This window comes from Aulonocara stuartgranti (genome assembly GCF_965226115.1).
Source record: "Aulonocara stuartgranti genome assembly, chromosome: 10".
NCBI classification, from domain to species: Eukaryota; Metazoa; Chordata; class Actinopteri; order Cichliformes; family Cichlidae; genus Aulonocara; species Aulonocara stuartgranti.
The window spans coordinates 22133499-22155410 of NC_138946.1; the positions used below are offsets into that span (position 1 = coordinate 22133499).

At 41.6% G+C, this 21912-nt stretch overlaps 1 protein-coding gene across 2 annotated transcripts in view; it reads right to left on the reverse strand.

Annotated features, from left to right (window-relative positions):
• Positions 1–822: 822 nt before the first annotated feature.
• mink1 (misshapen-like kinase 1) overlaps positions 823–21912 on the reverse strand; it is a 33856-nt gene continuing 12766 nt past the window's right edge. Inside the window, exons 12-31 of one of the 2 annotated variants that reach the window (XM_082549338.1) lie at positions 17454–17561; positions 16756–16842; positions 14039–14215; positions 13781–13951; positions 13242–13508; positions 12858–12937; positions 12637–12740; positions 12445–12536; positions 11181–11332; positions 10955–11072; positions 8967–9083; positions 8591–8702; positions 8238–8387; positions 7924–8067; positions 7319–7453; positions 7083–7183; positions 6807–6956; positions 6571–6730; positions 6350–6489; positions 823–6028 (exon numbers count right to left, since the gene is read on the reverse strand). In XM_082549338.1, coding sequence (XP_082405464.1) covers positions 5945–6028; positions 6350–6489; positions 6571–6730; positions 6807–6956; positions 7083–7183; positions 7319–7453; positions 7924–8067; positions 8238–8387; positions 8591–8702; positions 8967–9083; positions 10955–11072; positions 11181–11332; positions 12445–12536; positions 12637–12740; positions 12858–12937; positions 13242–13508; positions 13781–13951; positions 14039–14215; positions 16756–16842; positions 17454–17561 — 2649 coding nt within the window. In that variant the 3' untranslated portion in view covers positions 823–5944. The remainder of the gene's footprint in view (positions 6029–6349; positions 6490–6570; positions 6731–6806; positions 6957–7082; positions 7184–7318; positions 7454–7923; positions 8068–8237; positions 8388–8590; positions 8703–8966; positions 9084–10954; positions 11073–11180; positions 11333–12444; positions 12537–12636; positions 12741–12857; positions 12938–13241; positions 13509–13780; positions 13952–14038; positions 14216–16755; positions 16843–17453; positions 17562–21912) is intronic. The other variant, XM_082549339.1, reaches the window with a different exon arrangement.

The following is a 21912-nucleotide window of genomic DNA, read 5'->3' on the forward strand; positions in this document are numbered from 1 at the left end:
CATTTAGGCATGGTCAAGATTCGAAAAAAGTCCCCTGGCGTGATGAGTCTTGATTTCTGCTGCGACATTCAGATAGTCAGGCCAGAATTTAGTCCTGTCAAATAACGAAACCATGGATACATACTTTCAGGCTGCTGCATGTCAATATGAACCAAATTCTCCGTTTCCTGCATCTTGTGGAATCTGCCAAGAAGTAAAGCAGTTTTGAAGGCAAAAAGGGGTCAAGACCCTTAATAGTGAGGTGTGGCCAGTAAATGTAGTGTTAAAACTCAAAGCTGGCACACAGCAAACTTGGTTATCTGCTTAATTAGACATATGTGGCAGCAACCTGAACCTTCAGTCTCCAAAGAAATTTTATGTTGAATGCCGATGCATGTCATAGCTTTTCCACTAACTCATTGTTAACAGACTTTAGGTACATGGAAATGTCTGGCGGATGCTTTTGTCTTTAGACACCGGGGGGTGCTGCAGCTCATTCTGCATCTCTGACTCAGAAAATGAGGACTGTGAACCAAAAACAAATCTTGAAGAAAATTTGTTAAATCTATTTACAAGTTAGGCTATGAAGACTGAGTAGTGCCTTTTGTTAAGTGGACCCTACACAGTTGCTTCGTAGTAACAAAGGAGGAGTGACAGGAACATGAAGTCCAGGCAGACTTTTAGCACCATGATGTGGCTGAACACTGAAGTACATCTCACTCCGTTCACTGCTGTTGTGTGATACGAAACCGATGTCAACTGCAGCCCTCGCTGCAATAATACTATAATTCCCTACTGGGCATTTGTTGCAGTGCAAAGAAAAACAATTCAAACAGACTCAAATGCGATCAAGGTATTTTATTTTTCAAACAATCTGTATTAAGACATGAATTCATTCAACACAATCTTGAAAGTTTAAAGTTTAGTCTATGAAATACAATCTGGAGTTAATCTCTCACAAGGAACACAGACGCGCGCGCACACTAAAACATTGCAAAGATGTCTTTCTAAAAAACGAACCAAAAAGTTATTGAAAAAGAACAGGAGATATTGTGTTTCTGTCCAAAGAGCCACGTCGATGTAGAGCTCCCCATGTTTTGATCTGCCTCACTCCCCGACTACAGCTGCTAATCCTGTCACACGGGATTGATTAGAAATATAAGTTAGAAGAGAAGAGTGCCTCATGAGATGATTATCTATCAGCCATTTATCGATACTTAAGAGTTCACAAAGGCAGTTTTTGGATTACATCAAGCGTCCCAGCATGTGATTGTGTTAAACCGACATTTTTTTTTTGTGTATGTGTGATTACAAACAAAAGTGAGAGCACAGAATGATTTTTGTAACACACAAACTAGCCTATGTTAAGTCTGCCGAAGGCCACTGGAGAATCACGACCTGCAAGTCACACTCGCATGGACAATTTTGAAACTCTTCAAACGCTTGTATTGCTTTAAATTAAAAAAAAGGAAGAAAGAAAGACGAACAATCCTCCAAACCTACAACTCAAGAGTCAAATCACACAAATTCAGCGGTCAAGTCTGTCCAAGCTTACGGCCAGACTGACGCAAATCTTCCCAGAAAACTAATGAGCTGTGAGGTTCAGGTCTTTTAATGGTCGTTGGCACAAAATGAAATAGCACTTTCACAGCTTAAGGTGCATTTAGGGAAATCATCAACCATAACCACTCGTCCGTCTTCCAGACCGCAACACCATTAGAAGATTTTCTGCTGCACGAAATGAGGCAACAAGCTGAGTGTTTGGGAGTGACGCTCTCGGTCGGGTTGGCGACAAACGTTTGTCAAAAGGCTTTCATGGTTAACGTTAATAATTTAGCTGCAGTGCTCTCCAGAAAACCTGCCAGCACAAACCATGCAGTTAAAATGACGAGAGTTAAGTGATGCTATGGCTTTTTGATTTTGTTTACATGGAAGTGATTATTTTTTTGTGTATGCAGGATATTTCACGCAACTGCGAATGGAGTACATTATGGAAGTTATGTGTTTAAAAGAGGGGAAAACGCACTGATTTTACACATCAAAGCTTTGCATACACTCAAGCTTGAGCTCTCCTACAATTTGGATGATTTTCATCTTTTCATAAGCCGTCCATCATGCTATATGTGTGAAGTAGCCAGATTCATGTTTAACACTTCAGAATCAGATCTTTTTATTTCCAGGCATGCATCCACTATCCTGTACACTGAAGCTCCCACAATCACACACTGCAATTTCAGTTAAAGATTCAGGTGTGCAAAAATGTAGTCTCAAGCAAGAATTTTTGTCGGCCTTCAGCCCCGAGCAGCGCGACCCGACATCACACGAAGCACCTACTGACACCAAAAACAGACTCTGACGTGTAAAATCAGTGGAATTACTTTCTGTACTTCATGAAAACTAAAGATTATTGGCTCGTTTGTGGCGTGTGAAGAGCCGATGACCCCACACCACAGACTATTGGGCTCCTAACATCAGCGTACTTCTGTCTTCATGATCATTGCGATCATCTCCTGAGAATATTATCAGCCTGTCACACCTCTGTAGGCCATTTACACCAGAGGGCAGATCCAACCTCAAGTGTCTGAATCCCAGCCACATCTGACTCCTCCGCTAACAACAGACATGTATGTTTCTGTCTGGATAGATTTTTAAGACTGTCCACATATACACACACAGTTGTCTCCTGCTTAGCTATAACAACTCCTAATTACACCCGGACTAGTTTAATGAATGACAGAATGAAAGGGGAATATTTGGTGGAGGGGGGCAAATAAAATATCCCATCTCTCCGTTAGACTCGGGTATAGCTTTGATCTCTCAGCCTTAAAATACATTGTGCTTAGATTAATAGAGCGGTACACACTTTCATATAAATACAAATCTGTCGTATAGATGTACATTCACTTTTTATTTCTCAATATAGACTCATTTACATATTTTATAAAATAGGCTTCTCAGGATAAGTCACGCTACTCTCCCCACTACAACATTACACAATCAACATGTTAAAGAAGCGCTTAGATCACCTGTGCAGAATGAACCTACATTTTTAGGAGCAGACATCACTCACACACAAACACACACACATACACACACAGTTTAACTTGATGTGTGCACATTAACTTTTGTTTTTTCCTCTACATATTCATGGCTTTACTCTATGCTGGCTCCTGCTGTGAGTACATCCTCAACACGTTACACTGGATTAACTGGACATATATTAACTTATCTGTTATTGCAATTCTCTCAATAGATTCTTGTCTGCTGATTATTTGAAGTTAGAATATATGTTGCCCAAAAAATAAAACAGAAAGAACAAAGAAAAAGCATTTAAAGTCCATTTAAGAGATAATATGGATTTTACTTAAGTGCACTTAACTGGCACAGGACATTAATCTTGACGAGGGAGCAAATATAATTGTGCCTCTTCTTCGTGTGATTTCAGTAAAGAGATTTTTGGGGGTGGGAGCGAGGGGGTGGGCATATAGGGGTGGGGAGTGGGCTCACAACCCTTCCAAAAAAAGCATCTCACCTTCCCGAGTCCAAGGCACTGCTTTAACTGTAAACATGGCAGATTGATAAAAAATAAGGATTTGATCATAGAAAGCACAAGTGCCAGAGCTCCGGGACGATTGTAGTTGTAGACGTTTGAAAAGTAGGTCATGGCACATAAAAGATACTTAGGAATAAAAACACATTCGCTTAAGGGGAAAACAACTTTGATACAGTACTATATAATCTATTTCAATGGCTTACATGCACACCAAAGTATCTGTGTGAGATATACTTGTAAATGTATGTTTGCTGAAGGTGCTTTCCATGCCCATTTATCGCATACTCTCAGAAAATTAACCACCTATTTATAGAACTTTCGATTAAACGCTCTGTCCTGAATTTACACTGCAGTCTTGATAGCCTTCTTCGTTTTTTAATGAATAAAATATATCTCCTTAGCTTAAAGAGCAGGCTTTAACAAACCTTCCTACAGATCACTGGCTAAGATTCAGTTTAGAATTCTTATAATATTTACATAATAGTTCTTGATGTACAAGTTGGTGAACAAACAGCACATTTTCCCAGCAACCACGCTAAACATCCACCTCTGGCAGTGCAGTGAACCAAGTGACTCACTGAACAAAAAGCTCCATTCATCAAGCCTCTTCCTGATAAGGCTGCCTCATGCTTGTACCGTAGTGTTTGGTGTAGAGGAACAACCAATCTCTCGCTTAAGCAGCTTCCTGAAGTCTAATTCCCCTTAAAAAAATTAACAAAATCTAATCTATGCAAAAGAAACACAGAATCATACCATAACACCACTAACTCACATTTTGGATTGGTATATTGAAAGCAAAATATTGGTTAGTGATCTGTAGGAATAGTTTCTTGGTCAGCATCCATAAGCTCCTCTTTCCCTTTGGCCTTGCTTCAAACCTCTGCTGCAAAATATATACGGTGAACTTTGGCAGAATGTACAGATATAAAATATATTAAGTCTCGTGAGTTTCAGCTGTGCTCTCCAAAGTGCCTGATGAGATGGAGCCCTCTGCGGTACAGCAGAGTCCCCATTAATCGAATCTTTCTACTGGCCCAGGACAAATATGACTTCTATCACACACAGAGGGCTGTTCTACCGCAAATGCCTGGACAAACACTTCTCACGAAAAAAATCCACACTAACAAAATAGTCTAAGAACTAAAATATAATACAGTAGAGTAGATCAGAGTGGTAGGAAGGTAGCAAACCCTCCACCCGTGTCTCACTAACATCCTCCTCCTCCTGACAAATCTCCCGTCCCCTCTCTCCCCTTCAGAGTTGCCGTCATACTCCAACACTGCTAGCCAAATATATGAACTCCCCTGCTCAAAACACTCCACGAGAATAGTATATATTGCAATATAATGGCAACGTAATTACAGTAAAATTAAAAATACCAGTAGGCTAATACCAATACAGAATCACTACATATAAATATCAAATTTGTGTAGTTTTGAAAATCTATGGAAACAAAAAAGTTTAGATACAAGCCTGATGAGACATACAACTGATCGTTTCGCCTAAACTACAAAAAGGCAAAGCAGGAAGTTTTCACCGTACTCATTCTGAGTACCGTATAGTATGGAGACTTCTGATTGATCGTTCAAAGTGAATTTATTCTGTTATTGAAGGATTTTAGGCTTATTTGCCAGTGATTAAGAACTGAATCATATTTTGGTTTGGTCAGAGAAACAAAGTAAGAGTTCCTTTAACTGTCTACTGTAGATTTAAAAAAAAAAAAAAGAAGAAGAAGAAAAAAAAATTTAAACAAGCTACTTCGCCGGACTTTGTCCCTTTGTAATATGTTTGTAATAATTCTTTGAGCCTCCCTGAATCCGTAGAAGCCTCAAAATAACCAGGGGCCACGAGCCGTTGCAGGTGTTTATCGTCTCACGTCGGCTATGCAAGAGGCCTGCAAATGATTCGGATCCAAGTCTAAGGTGCTATCTATTTACAGCTTCATTTTGATATATACCATTAGTAAATAATGCCTTCCTCAAAAGTACTGGAGAACCATCAAGGAATGTTAACATACTTCACAATTAGGAACTAAATATTTACGACTGAACACGGGTCCACAAAGAAAAGGAAATCAAGACAAGAATATATACAGTACAAATGAAATAGATGGTATCAACATATGAAGCTCATCGGCTGTTTTTCACGGTATCCTCGAGGGAGAATGTTTTCACGGGGTCACGGTTGAAACTGCGTCTTAAGGAGTGTAAGTTGGAATGGATTTTTAAGATTGTTTTTGTATGTATCTGTGTGTGTTGTGTGTGCTATGTGTGTGTGTGCGTGTCTCTTTGGACTATGAGTGCTTGAGTGTGAGCTTGCTGGAGAGAAAAGAGAGAGTGATGTTCACGTTTGGTGCATGCGTTAGCGCAAATTTCGGATGCACTTCTTGCTTCGATCCCTGCTGGGGTCCTTTCACCAGTTCATGATGCAGTTTCTGTTCAACGTCATGAAGTAAACCTGGCTGCTGCCTCCGGACCGCACTGATGCGAAAAACACCTGAGGATAGACACAATCGAGATGCATGTTATTCCTTTTTAAAGATGTTACCAACAAGCTGCATCCAGGAGCTGATCAACGCTGTTAAAAGGTGTTAATGGCTGGGACGGTGTGCTGGAAAGGCACTCGAGGTAATCACCGATTCACATATAAATAACTCTTTGTGTATCTCATGAGCTTCGGGGTTCTGGTGACAAGATTACTTTCTTTCAGGGTAGCTGCACACCTCTGCAATCAGTGGCTAAGCTAAGCTAATCAGCTGCAGGCTCTGTGTTCATACTAAAAGCAGAGTTAACCTTCTACAAGTGTTTCTATGTTTACCTTATCATTTCTCTCGCAGAGGAACTTCAGCCGCTGAGCTCTTTTGTGCATAAAAACACCGTCCAAGTGGCCAGTCTCCACAGAGCGGATCTCAATGGCCTTTTCTCCCCAACCCATGATCTGGTTTGAGCAGATATGAGCTGCAGAGCACAGTGTAAGGTTAGGACCGGATTAACCAGTTACAGTCTTTACAATTCAATGCTGCTTGGTGTGACCCGTACCAACAGATGTAGGCATCTCGCCCCACTGCAGGACAACGTCCTTTATTATGCGCCCATATGTGTTGACGTAGACGCCCTCGTCCTCATAGCACAGCAGCATCTCCATGCCGTCTGAGCTGGGCAGGAACACGATTGCGTGTGGTGTCACTTGGCTCTGGATCTGTTTGAGATAGAAACCCGGAGGGATGAGCTACTGTCTGCTTTATATTTTACAAATCGTTGCCGTAAAAACTTACGTGAACGGGAATATAAATATCATAGTTGTTTCCAGAATCCACATCAATGGCGTGGAAGCCAGCGCAAGATCCATAGATGACCTTCAACCTCTGGCCTTCCTCCACTGTCAAGTCGACCAAGACAGGCCTGTGTGGCAAATCTGAAAAAGACTGGTTTAAAGGGGTGGAGGGTGATAGGATGCAGAAAGGGAGAATGAGAAGATAATCAACTTGAACCCGCTTCTGGTTGACTGCCCTTGCATAACTAATCCAGCTCATACGAAAGGGGAGACTTACCTTGAAGGCCATGAATTTGTGATAAGGTTTGGGCGCCCAAGCATAAACTTCCACCGCATTCTTCAAAGCAATCACCAGGAACTTTATCCTCTCGTATTTCACTAGACAGAACAAGCACAAGGCCATCTGACATCAGACACTTGTAATTAATAATTTACTGTGCCGAATGCATTCATCACCAATTTCTCAGGAGTTTAATAAAGACCACGGATAAAAAGCCATCATCTGTCACTCACCCACTTTGTAGTGTACACAGCCCTCCATCTCTCCCACTGTGGTCCAACCCTGCTTCTTTTCTACCTCAGGATCATTGTGGAGGATTTTATTCCTCAGCCATGCCAGGTAGTAGACACGCACTTTGTTTTTCTTGCCTTAATAGATGCACAGAGAGAAAGATCAATTATAAATCTGACTACATTATAGTAATTATTTAAGTGCATTTATATAATGTGGTTACATTATTTTTTTTTTATCCTGCAATTAAAGGTCGGGAAATTACAAAATGCCACTAATGGCACAATTAAAAATGCACGTTTTTCAGCCACAGCAACACAGTCTTCTCTCAGTCTACTTGCCTTTTTAGACTTTGGCCTCACAGAAAGGAAATTAAAGTTGAAGGGTCATTGTTTTTGACATAGCAGAGGAGACTCACAACATATGACACAGCTGTCAGTACAGTGAGTGAATAAAAAAAGCAGTGAGAGACAGCTTTGTAGGGGATAACAGCCAACTTTTGTTAGTATTTTCAAATGTAGAAAAAAGAAGCTTGTTTATCATCTCATGACCAAAGGACAGACAAACTTAACCAGCTGCAGCAACAGCAGTGGGCAGCAGTTGTGACCTGATATGGTGATGAGCAGGTTGAGGCCCTCCAGGACGTCCATCTGCTGGAACCTGCGAGAGTTGATGAGGGGGTACACCTTGCCCTGACCACTACGATCCAGTAGCTTCAAACCATTCTCCGTGCCTACCAAAAGGTTCACACCTAAAGACACACACACACACACACACACACACACACACACACACACACACACACACACACACACACACACACACACACACACACACACACACACACACACACACTTCGGTAAGAGTGTTTGCATTTTGCATTGATATTTTTTCATTAATAAATACTGAACCGGGTCTTACCCCAAAGTGCAGCGCACAGGATCTCAGAGTTAAACCTCTTCTTATACTTGCGGATCTCTGGTGTGTCATTAGGAGGGCGTGTGTTGGTGGGATTGACATTCACCATGGATCCTTTCCTCACTTCCATCTTCAGCTGATCAAACCTGGAGCCTACACATAGAAGCAGCAATGGGAATGGCTTATTTGAAGAGGGAAAACACAAATCAGTACAAAATACATATATACTAATGTTTCAATAATCCTATTTTAAATCAACATTACATCCATTATCAAGTCATCAGACTTATTTTTGTAAATAAAGGAAAAGTATTCTGATGCAAAAACAAGGTTAAGGTAGTGAATATTTCGCTCACCACTGACAGATATGTTATCGCCTGTACCTCCTGGTGACTGGTACATCCCCAGATCCACAAAGGTAGTGAAAGAGGATTTGCCAGATGCCTTAACCAAACCTCTGGACTGATACTGGGAGAACAGGATGTGTGTGTTAGTTGTATATTCTTGTTTAAGTCTACATTTCTTCTGAAAATGTATTTTTCTTCCATCTCCAAGTGTTTTAAGTGCTTGTGTGACATCAAAACAGCTTTAAGAGCTGCACTACTGATATTTGTAAATGCATTCAGTTATGGGTGAACTTCGTGACTGATCTGATGGTAAATGTGGAACACATCGGGAGGGAGGGGGGAGGAGGAATTTAGGGCTGATATACTTAGCATCAGTAACACTTACATCGTAAACAGAGTCCTTCCCAGGAGAGGAGTGAGTGGCTGAGTCAGTGGGGGAGTGAGAGGGCTGCACCACATCTGGCAAGTTAGTGTATCCGTTATGGCTGCGCTTCTCTGGGGTCTTTCAGATGAAATAAACACAAAACAAACAAACAGAAATATTAAGTATTACATAATGATATGACAGACTCAGATTAGGATAATCTGCTGCACCAGTTACTCAGAAACATTTAGCACATAAACAGTGACTCTGACTTTGAAAAGTTACTTTAAATGTTCAATACTGTAACAATCAGTAATGGACATCGTGCAGTTTTCTGTCTCCATTATGTGAACGACCCCAAAATCATTATCTGAGTTGTAAAGGTTCTGTCATGCACAACCACTGGATGCTTTCCCAGTCGAATTTCTTTCAGGAAAAACTGAACATGCATGAGCTGTTTTAAAGCCACATTAAGGAAAATGGGTAACAAAGAAAATAAAAGTCTAAACTGACAGGAACCTACATGCACAGCCATAAAAGCTATTCATTAAATACAAATTTATCATAAACTTTTTCACAAGTTTATGATAAATTACACCCTATATGTCCTCAAAACGGTATCTTACACATACTCGGGAATGAATGAATGAAGAATCTCATCTGCACGCTGCTATAAAATGTGATCCTGTCAAGATAATATTTGACGTGCCCCGCCAGGCTGGAGGACTGTCACTGTTCTAATGTGTCGCAGAGGGATGTGGTGCTGTCACTGGAAATGGTTTTAGGATTTGCATTAAAAACTGAAAGCATTCAACATAAAAGTAATCAACATTCTTCCTCTGTGTGCTCAGTGTGTTGTGTATGTCATTTTAGCACCAATGGCAGACTATTTAATAGCACCATATATTTCCCTGGTGATCATTAGTATCCCTCAGATGGTATAAAACATGGACGCAGCTTCCAGGTCAGAAAAATGAAGCCAGTGCAGAAGTTTCTTAACCCTGAAGGCTACCAGATGGTGATAATTGTGGTTGCAAAAAGACATTCTGTCCTACAGAAGCATATGTGAAATCAGCATTATCTGGACCTCTGTAAACCTTCCTCATGAGTTAACGATGAGCTGTTTTGGGTCATACTGAATAAAAAATTAAGTCTAGTTTGTAAATCTTTGTCCCACTATGTCTCAAAAAGGAGAATTATCTTGGATAGACTCATTTCATCCCTCCCTTCCTCCCCATCACATCCCTTTTTTTTTTTCTTTTAACTGAAATGGAGACTATAGAAACGCTATTCTCGAGGCTTCAAAACACAACATTAGAAACCAATCGATGGCATCATGGTAAAAATGTCCTCCTTTTATATAACTGTGGCCTGTCACAAATATACATTTTGTGCACTTTCAAACTCACACACATATGCACAAAACTACTGCACTTCGTTAAAAGTGACAACTCATTATGAGCCATCTGGAAGACACATGCTGTCATGGCTGTCTCTCAAAAAAAAAAAAAATCAAAAGACATTTGACAATCTAACTCGGGCTGGCTAAAGGCTGTCTTCAGGCAACATAGACACTAAAATAAAAGGAGTTAAAAGAAAAGAATAATTAAAGTTACTAACAACAGCTGTGCAATACAGAAGCTGTGGTTTCACAACCTCGCAGTCCACTGTTACGCGACACAGTGTTGTACGTGTTCCGGTTTCTGATTCACTTGCGAGTGCTTGTTAAGCACTGGTGCAAAATGTGGAATCTTCTTTGCTTTCAGTGCATTGATGAAATCTGAAAGCTGCCAACATATTTATTTGTGCATGTACAATGACTCCACATTACATAATGTCTTCTTTATTTGGCCATTTGTATACACTGTATATGTAAAAAAGTATAACACTGTTGACGTGGACCAGAGGCTCTTGTCTTCCTGCTTTACAATATTCTGTGACACAAACTGTGTTGATTTCTCCGTGAACTCAATGCATTTTAAGCATCATTACATATACAGATGACTCACCCTCTGTACCAGCATGGTCTGATCCCCATAGCCTCCAGCTTGCTCTCCTTCTCCTGCCTCGCCCTCATCTTCATGAACCACCATGGTGTTGACTGAATCAGTGTCTGCATCTCTGTGGCTGAAATCAAAAAGGATGTAGGATGCTGATTTTACACAAGCAGGTTACTCTTCATTTAAAAGCAAAGCTCACACTGATCCCTGAATTGTAAGTATTAGTTGGTGTTACCGATCTGTGGGGCTTTCTTCCTCCTCTGCTCCCTCGCCGCTTTCGCTTTCTTCGCTACTCTCGCTGCTTTCCGAAGAGGACGAGTAATCGTTGGCTTTGACTGGAGGTCTTGGCGGCTCCTCGGCACGCTCCTTGGCAAAGAGGCCGTGGTCCTGCCAGACAGGAGTGCACATAATCTCAGCTATCAAAGAAAATAGCAGCTAACACGACAGCATTACACAGTATGCAAGTGTTTCCCATATACTGCCTTTATTTGGTATATCGTTTTTTCCTAGTGGCACACAGACCAGGTCGCTGTCGCAGTGGCGTTTGCCCAGTCAGACCTGGACTTCACCATGTTGGACTGCAGCTGGTGAGATCCAGTGTGAGCTGGATCTCAAGAGCGAAGCATGTGAGTGAGGGTCACTCGACGAGCCTACAGAGCTGTCGAAGCTGCGGCCTGAGATGGTCCCATCGAAATCAGATCTTACACAGCAACACTAGCCTAATAAACAATAGTATTTAATAATAAACCTTGAAACGCGTGTGTGCTTCGTTTTGTGTGCTCAACACAAGCACACCTTCCCAAAGCGAAAACTGCTGCTGCCACACATAAATCTAATTCTATGGGAAACACTTCATGTACTACTGATAAACAATCCAATCCAAAGACAGCTGGTAAGGCAGGCATCGGGATGATGAGCTGAAAAACAGCAGCGATGCAAATGACTCATAATGGATGCAGGTGTTTAGTGAAAGGTGTTCAAACTGCAACAGAATACATGCAAAGTCCTTAGAAAGGATTTTACAGAAGGAAGTTCATTTTATTCCAAGAATAAAATGAGATTTACGTGATGAAAGCAGGCAGTGTAGGGCATGCCTTAAATTCTGTACAAACACTGACAGTAAATGCAAATACCAAGTCATGCAGGAGCATCACAAGCACAGAAGAGACATTGATACTAACCTCCCCTATAGCTCTCTTGTAACTCTGCACATTTAAGGTAAAGTTAAAAAATAGGGATTTAAAAAAAGAAAGAAAGAAAGAAAAGGAGCAGCATATATCAGTACTGGCTCAGGAGTAAAGTTGAAGTGAAGAGAAAACCTCGAGTTAGTTTTCTATTAATTCATTTACAGAACAGGTGCATTTAATTTAAAACTAAGCGTAAGCACAGCGCGTTAGTGTGTTTTTTTATTTTACAGATGCTTGTCTGTGGCGAGCACCCCTTTGAGTTCTGTTAAAGCTGGCTATACAAGTAGGCACAGTGAGGAAACAGCCACTCACAGCAGGACGCCCAGGCCGGGAGGAGGTTCGAGATTCTCCTGGCTTGTGACGAGGATCGTGGGAGAGAATGGGCGAATCCATTTTGGAGGAACCTGAAAATAACAACGTCACAGAGAGTAGTTATGCTTCTGAAAATACGCTTACTGCAAAGACAGTCTGCTGAGAAATGGCACTGGGGAGATGGGAACTCACTGAGGATGCGATGCCTCTCTAAACTGCCCGTCTGGGGAAGATTGGATATGATGCTCATGCTGTCTCCTCTCTCCCAGCGATCATTGCGACTGAGATCTGGATTGCTGCCATGAGGTTAGAGTGAGGATAAAAATCAATTAAATCAAGTTGTCATAGATATTTATCCTATTAAAAAGCCACCAAAATTAAAGAAATCTCAGATCAAAGCATGTCTTCAGTACCTGGCTCTTACTGGGTGCCTTATACCAGAGGTTAGGTTGGTGTTGAGAGCTGTGGCGATAGACGCAGTCCTCTGTGGAATCTAAGAAAAACAATGGCAAAGTCTTACATTTTCCAGGCAGCAACAACTTTCATGAAGACTGTGTCTTGTAGACCAACCACTCGAAGATGCACAACAGCTTTTATCATGCAAATTTATACCTAGTTGGTCGAGTCTTCCCTAGATGTAAGCAAATGAGCTCAACGTACTACCAGCAGCTTCTCTATGAGGTACGCATTTAATGTCTCATTAATAGCTGCAGCTCAGTGAACAGTTGAGGTAACAAAAAAGTTCAAACTTAGGTTGGACGCCGACTACAGAGTCCAAAGCAGCTGCTGAATCTTACCTTGGGTGGAAGTTCTACATCTGGCAGGCGGATCCATGGGCCACGATCCTCTCTGATTTGGTGTGCCTGTGGTGCCTGGGTTTCAGAAGTGGGGTCTGAATTCTGACGCACCAGCTCTCTGGAGTGGATAGGGCGGGGTGTGGGGGTCAGGGAAGGATCCTGGGTAGGGAAGGCGGACATGGTCTTAGTGGGCTGGTCACAGAGTGACTGAGAGCGAGGGACAGGGGCAGCATAAGGCTTCAGAGGAACCAAGTGAGCCATCTGGAACTGCAGGGGACAGGAGCAGCAGCAGCACACCGGGAGGGAAGCGCAGCAGTGGAAAGAAGAGCGAAAAAGGAAGGCAGGCGCAGCGAGGGTGAATGGTCGCATTTGTAGTTCAAGGTGATTTTGAGAGGGAAAAGAAGAAAAAGAAGGCATAAATAAGGTAAGAAAAAATTAAGTTGAAGGCAGCAGAGGAATAAGAAATAGGAAGGTATAAAGCAATTGTATCTGCTCCAATTAAGGGCAGATTATTATTTCAAACTCTCAGAAACACCCACCTTGCCCTGCCCTCCTTGGGGTTCAACAGGCCTTTGCATCGGTGGGGTCTGCGCAGACTGGACCGCTCCTGACTGGCTGATTGAGTCAGAGCGTGACTGGATGGCAGTGTCGGAGACAGTAGTGCAGATTTTGGGTGAGCCCTGTCTGTTGAGCTTACTTCTCTCCTCCACCTGAAATAAGGCGTGCGAGAGGAGAATTTACTCTGTAGTGTTCGCTGCTTTTACTGTCTAATGATTAAAATGCCGGAATGCTGGTACCTCACGGGCCCAAGTCGGTTTGTTGTTGGGCTCCAGGTTTTTGTTGTAGTGGTAAAGCTGAGGTTTCTTGTCTTGCTGCTGTTGTTGCAGAGACACCAGGTAGGCATGTTCCTGTTGCAGCTGTCTCTGCAGCCGCTCAGACTGACGCTGTTCCTCGAGCTGCTTGCGTTTATATTCCTGAGCAGAGAGAAACACTGCACTTAAGACATTGCTTGCCTCAGACTGGACACAAAAGCACAAGTCAAATCTGCAGATTACAGCAGATGCAATGATAATACACCGGACCTGATTTCAACCAGAGACAACACATGTTTAGGGCTTTAACATATCCAAGTGCTCCTATTTCAGTCAATTACCAGCCCACATGAAAATAATATTGATCAGGTCTGTAGCTAAATGCTTTTGTGCCGTATGTTAGACAGTGCAAAAATGAGTCATCTGACTTATTGGTTTTTTATTGAGTTGTAGGCATGGGTCTCTAACCCTTTTGATGGCCAGTGCATTCAGAAGAAAACATGAAATAACAGAGAAAAAGCTTTGGAGGTTAAAATGAGACTTTCTACCATGAATCACCACAACATAGGCTAAACTTCACAGTTTTCTTTCAACCGAGAGTGAGTAACGGAGTCCTTACAGGCAACTGAGCACTAGATTTACAGGCCAGCTGATGCTGCATTGAGTGAGAGCAGTTTTAACCATAATTTTCTTTCATCAAGCGAATTTGCACGGAGAAATATTATAACAATCCTGTTATAATAAAAAAAATACTGTCTATATGAACTATTTGTTCAGGAGTTTATCACATAACAAGATAAGGAACCAAAACATCAGAATAAAAGAATTAAACATTCGCAAACTGACAACGTTTTCAGAATCAGCTTGTTTTGGATGACGTGGACAGCAGGGGGTTTCTCTGATTATGTATAGTTGGTAGTGTCATATTTCTCTACATTGATTACTCAAACTGTACTGATCTTCATCTAGGAGATGATTATAGGAAAACGGAGAAAGAACAGAGTTTTGTGTTTTTGGCAGTGAAGTTGCAGAGCGCCCTCTGGAGGTCAAATTATGCACATCAACAGTTACAACCACGCTGAACGGTGTTTCTTTCATCTCTTCTTTGCTTTGTTTCATTTTCATTTATTAGCTCTTCTGAATGCCACTTTTTGACAAAAACGCACAAGTCTGTATTTGTGAGAAAAGGCCAAAACCAAAACCTCATCCCACCTGCGAGGCATCATTTGAATGTTTGAAAATAATAAATTTCTTTAAAAGTCCTGATCTTAACCCCGCGGAGGTATTTGGGGCATGTTGAATAAACTTTTTTTAAACATATTGATGAAACAAAAATTGCTTTGTAGGAGGTTTGGTCCCAAGTTCATTTTCTTGACTGGTTAAATCTAAAGCAGCAACAGAAACAATCTGATGGAGGCTGCTGTCGCTAAAAGAGCCTCTGCCATTCGCTGAGTTCACTTCTTCCTTCCTGATCACTCAGCGCTTTCATGAAAACTTGTACAATTGTGACCGTTTGTGCATTATCACTTTAGTCAGAATATGTTCGTCAATAATTGTATCAACGATCAGACCACATTTTGAATCAACTTTGAAATGTCAAATTCAAAAGGATTCAGTGTTGTTCACATCCGTGTAGCTGTCGATGTGAATACCTTCTTACAATGTAATTTGGCTGACTGGAAACATCCTGCAACTGTCACAGATTTCAAGAAGTTGGGGTTATGACCTTGTGACTAATGGTTTTGGTTAATAGACAGTTTTTCACAACTTTTTTTTAAGGCACTACAGAAACATTCCTACTGGGTTAATGTTCCACCTAGACTTAATTTAAAATAGCAAGAGAGGAATGCTGCTCGCTATTTGACGATGTACTCCAATTGTGAGCTGGAGGTAGGCTTACAGTTACTGAACAAACTGGATGTATTAGAAGTAAATACTGTGATCCACAGAAATTTGGCCTACAAGGCCCATACACCTGAATATTTTGTCTCACTGCACTGTAGGGCAATTACGTGCAGCACACACATAAACGCCCCTTTTATGCCAAACCCAGAGGAAGGATAGCGCACTTGTTTTCAGCCTTGTGCTCTGGTTCCCTGTGAAGACCTACATACCCACAGGAGCTCTGTGCAAGACATGAGAAAGCATTTGAAATTCCCTGACGCCTAAAGTAAATAGGATAGGATTATTTTTCCCACTCTACAAAACAGAAACAAAGGCTTTAGTCTTGATGACAGCAACTCCTACACTCCACAGGTGCACGCAGAAACAAAGATGCCACGAGTGCAGCGATTCTACCCTTCAGTGTGCGCAAGATATCATTATACAATGAAAACTGCCCCCAAAATCTAGGTCACCGCATGTCTTTTAAATAACACGGAATATTGTGGGAGCTACATCCATATTCTGGAAAATGAACCGCTTATTTACATCAAGGTGCTCCACATGTAGAATCTTACAAACTCAAGCTGAGCTTTTATAGTCTGATTGAGAAAGAAAAAAAACAAAAACATCTCATCTCTGACTTTTATTCCATTTAAAAAGCATCTAAACCCAAACACAAGCAGGCTTGCAACACTGCAGTGTTTGGTTTGGAAAAAAGCTGCCCTCCTTTTCAGACAATATATTATAACCAGGAGATGAATGTGCAAGTCTCTGCAGTTTGAAGAGGAAATGATTAAGGAGTAATAAGGACTAGTTACCATTAACAGCGCTTGCTCCTGAAGCAACTGCTGTTGGAGGATTTCTAACTGCCGCTGCTCCTCTTCTAACTTATGCCTGATAAACTCCTGAGGAAAGGTAACAAGGGAGGAATGATAAACATTGAGGTGATGAAGGAGGAATGAGAGCATGATTGGGGGAGGGGAAAGACCATAGAAGCAGAGTTATGTAATATCAATCCAGTAACAGAAACCATGTGTTGCATGGATTAAAATCAACAATTTTAGTCTCAAAACAGTCACCACCCATGTTAAGAAGCTGCAACAGAGACTAATCATATGACCATTAAAACATACTGTCAGCACTAAACAGAGCCCGTGAGAAGTGTCTAGATTTAAAATGAATGGCAGTAAATGTAAATATTTATCACGACACTGTGACTGATCTAAGGGACCAGACTGATATTTTAAAAAGGGGCTATTTGGCACTAAAAGGTGACTGTGCCATGATGCCAGACTCTTGTTCTACTGGGTAGACTGGAAACAGCATAAGAGGCGCAGAGAGCTCACCCACAGAAAACTCATCTCTGAGTAAATACACTAATTTAGACCCTTGCTGCTATGGCAACCTACTCCTGGAATTTCACCACCAGAGCAACCTGCACAGTGTTGCCGCTGGACACGCCTACACTTCGCTCCGATTGGCCGACTGCAATCCCACTCCTCCTGTGGTTGGTTACCTGCTCCCTCTCTGCCAGCCTCCTATCTTCCTCCCGTCTCATATCGTCAAGTCTCCGATGGGGACCCTTTTCTTGCTGCCTCACCATCTCTCCCTGTTTTCTCTGTTGCTGGGAGAGAAGGGTGACAGGAAAAAGAGTAATGAGCACAGAGGATGTGGCTGCACAGAGAAATTAGCCTACTGTTAAGAAAATTCTCCCCTGCAAAGATATGAGGAGGGTGGGGGTGAGAGCTGCAGAAGTACAGGGCAGAGAAAGGAAGCTGTGAGTCATTCTCACAAACACACACCTAATGCATCCTAATCATCTTTTCAGTGTACTGCTTTGATTCAAACTTGAAGTGACAGTTTTTCCACTTGTGACTGGGGGCGCTTTTTATCTGCCTTTTTCTAAACAGAGACTGAAACACAAAGATTTGTTCTTTGTGGGGAAACGAGAGCCCCCGCGACTTGGCAGTGGCACTAAAACGCACTCGTACACTCAGTCATCGCTGACACTTTATCGGTAAACAAAAGAGGTAAATAAGATAGACAAGGAGGTGAAGAACGCACCCTCGCTGTAGTTATAACCCTGTACCAATGTTGCACGACGATTACAGCAACAACAGCAGTGTAGGTGCGCTAACATGTGCATCAAATCCTACTGAACTCCCCAGAGATTTCACAGATTTCCCCCCCCACCCCATCTCTAATTCACTGGGTTATGCAGGCATGTCTTTCAAAGTATTTAGCAACATGCTCAGCCTTTTCATTAATAATGTCTAACATAACATCCTGTCAAATCCTGACTGTGTGTCAGCTTCAAAGGAAGTTCAGATGCCGTGCAACAAAGACAACATTTTCATACAATTTATTGTCTGTAAGCTTTGAAGGGGTGGATATATCAACACTATGTCAGCTACTGTTAGAAGTACAATGCTGTACTTCTAAAAATATACAGTGAAAGACTGTTCAGGGCCGAAACATTGTGAATGAAGGTACTGAAAGAAAATAAAAAGCATAAGAATATTTCATTTCCAGTGATTCAGATCTGGAAATGTGTGGTCATTAATATTTTTTTGCTCTACTGCAAAAACTCCATTCATTCATCCTCTTCCACTCATCACACATAAATGGTTTTCTTACATTATTAAATAACACATGCGGCCCTCAGTGCTGAGGTAAGGTTAGTGTAGAGCACTCGATCTTGGGTCACTATCACTAATGTAATTGAGCAATCATCGATTCTCAAATTGAGAAGAAAAAAGCATAATGACAATACATTTTGTAAACTCCATCACTTCAGAATACTTTGTTCTAGTCTACAAGGTGACCTGAGCTTAGTTCAGTACTTATAACTAGTTATTTAGTCACGTAGGTTGTGAAATCGAGACAGACAGGTGAGTGTACTGATGTGTCTGTCTCACTGGCCAATTTCAACATCTAAAGTATTTAAACATTGTTACTCTTACATGTGCTTTTGTAAGTCATGCCAGTTACACGGCATGCGCAGACAGCGTGAGGAAGTAAATCTAAAATGCCACTGCCGAAAGCAAACAAACATACTGAAATCAAACTCAAAGCAAGAAAAGGACCAACCAGAGACAGTTATGTGGCTAAAAGAGAAGGACAAGTACGGACAGACAATGAACTACATAGCTTCACTGCTTGAATTAAGATGTGCTGTCATATTGCATAATGTTTTTGTATCATGAGCTGGTAGTAAAACGTGCACATTTCTAATGATCGAAGATCAAGAGTGGAGGCAACTCAAAGTAACATGCTCTTGTTCCATCTCGAACAAAACATGTGTTTGCATTTCATAAATATTATCACCATAATTAATCAAAACTAACAACTCAAATCTGATGATAAGCAGCAAAGCGGTTGTGCAAATGTGGAGTAAACACAATATTAATATCTCAGAAAAGAACGAGCACTTGTAAAAAACACGGGCCTCCTTATCAGTCTTTCCTCGTTCTTATTTAAGGTGGAATCCATTTCAAAGTTCAATTCTCAATCACAGGAAATGATTCTTGTCTCAATTCCCACGACAAGCTGCAGTAAATATTTTACATCATGACTATTTTAAAATTACTGCTTTATTCGCTTTAGATTGTTTCGCTTTAGAAGGCCGTCTTCCTAAAAGAGTGGCGTGCACGAATAAATAAGATACGAAAAGATAAACATTAATCAAGCTGTGCTATGCAGGAATTCCTGTTATTCCGACTAGTTTTAGTCGTAGTAAAACAGTGAACCCAGATCCAGCAGCCCCCAGTGACAGCTGGGCGAAAATGCCCACCTGCTCTTTTGCTGTAAGACTCATGTTTGTGGGATAAGCATGAAGCTTAAGCTACTAATTAACCAGATTAGCATAATGACTGGCAAATGCTCAAAAACACACCTACCAGGGATTCTGAATGTGCTGTAGCATCTCCTTTTTCTAATCTATACAAAACCTAAAGTGTAGAAGTGACACCAAGCAGTTTCTTTGACTTCATTGGGGTATTTCATTTGATCGTGTTTGTATTTTTTTCTTCAAGTTTTGTTATAGGTTATATTTAATTATTCTTAATGATTTGGCAGCTATGACACAATAATTTCCCAACTTCTGGAACAAATAAAGTCTCAGCTTATTTTAGGGGCAGGTCTGAGCTGTAACTAACCCTCTACAGTCACACGGAGGAACAAGAGCAAATGTTTCACTGTGTACAGATCTTTTTGTTTTTTTAGAGAGGTCAGGCTTTCTGTCCATATGCTAAGTTATGCCAACCTTCCTGTTTTGACACCCAGATTAGCACAGAGATGAGATGGGTATCATTCCAATTCCCACCAACGAAACGAATGAGCATACAGTGGGGCAAAAAAGTATTTAGTCAGCCACCGATTGTGCAAGTTCCACCACCTAAAATGATGACAGAGGTCAGTAATTTGCACCAGAGGTACACTTCAACTGTGAGAGACAGAATGTGAAAAAAAAATCCATGAATCCACATGGTAGGATTTGTAAAGAATTTATTGGTAAATCAGGGTGGAAAATAAGTATTTGGTCAATAACAAAAATACAACTCAATACTTTGTAACATAACCTTTGTTGGCAATAACAGAGGTCAAACGTTTACTATAGGTCTTTACCAGGTTTGCACACACAGTAGCTGGTATTTTGGCCCATTCCTCCATGCAGATCTTCTCGAGAGCAGTGATGTTTTGGGGCTGTTGCCGAGCAACACGGACTTTCAACTCCCGCCACAGATTTTCTATGGGGTTGAGGTCTGGAGACTGGCTAGGCCACTCCAGGACTTTCAAATGCTTCTTACGGAGCCACTCCTTTGTTGCCCGGGCGGTGTGTTTTGGATCATTGTCATGTTGGAAGACCCAGCCTCGTTTCATCTTCAAAGTTCTCACTGATGGAAGGAGGTTTTGGCTCAAAATCTCACGATACATGGCCCCATTCGTTCTGTCCTTAACACGGATCAGTCGTCCTGTCCCCTTGGCAGAAAAACAGCCCCATAGCATGATGTTTCCACCCCCATGCTTCACAGTAGGTATGGTGTTCTTGGGATGCAACTCAGTATTCTTCTTCCTCCAAACACGACGAGTTGAGTTTATACCAAAAAGTTCTACTTTGGTTTCATCTGACCACATGACATTCTCCCAATCCTCTGCTGTATCATCCATGTGCTCTCTGGCAAACTTCAGACGGGCCTGGACATGCACTGGCTTCAGCAGCGGAACACGTCTGGCACTGCGGGATTTGATTCCCTGCCGTTGTAGTGTGTTACTGATGGTGACCTTTGTTACTTTGGTCCCAGCTCTCTGCAGGTCATTCACCAGGTCCCCCCGTGTGGTTCTGGGATCTTTGCTCACCGTTCTCATGATCATTTTGACCCCACGGGATGAGATCTTGCGTGGAGCCCCAGATCGAGGGAGATTATCAGTGGTCTTGTATGTCTTCCATTTTCTGATGATTGCTCCCACAGTTGATTTTTTTCACACCAAGCTGCTTGCCTATTGTAGATTCACTCTTCCCAGTCTGGTGCAGGTCTACAATACTTTTCCTGGTGTCCTTCGAAAGCTCTTTGGTCTTGGCCATGGCGGAGTTTGGAGTCTGACTGTTTGAGGCTGTGGACAGGTGTCTTTTATACAGATGATGAGTTCAAACAGGTGCCATTCATACAGGTAACGAGTGGGGGACAGAAAAGCTTCTTACAGAAGACGTTACAGGTCTGTGAGAGCCAGAGATTTTCCTTGTTTGAGGTGACCAAATACTTATTTTCCACCCTAATTTACGAATAAATTCTTTACAAATCCTACCATGTGAATTCATGGATTTTTTTTTCACATTCTGTCTCTCACAGTTGAAGTGTACCTCTGGTGCAAATTACTGACCTCTGTCATCATTTTAAGTGGGGGAACTTGCACAATCGGTGGCTGACTAAATACTTTTTTGCCCCACTGTATATCTCTTAATGTTAGAGTCTTCC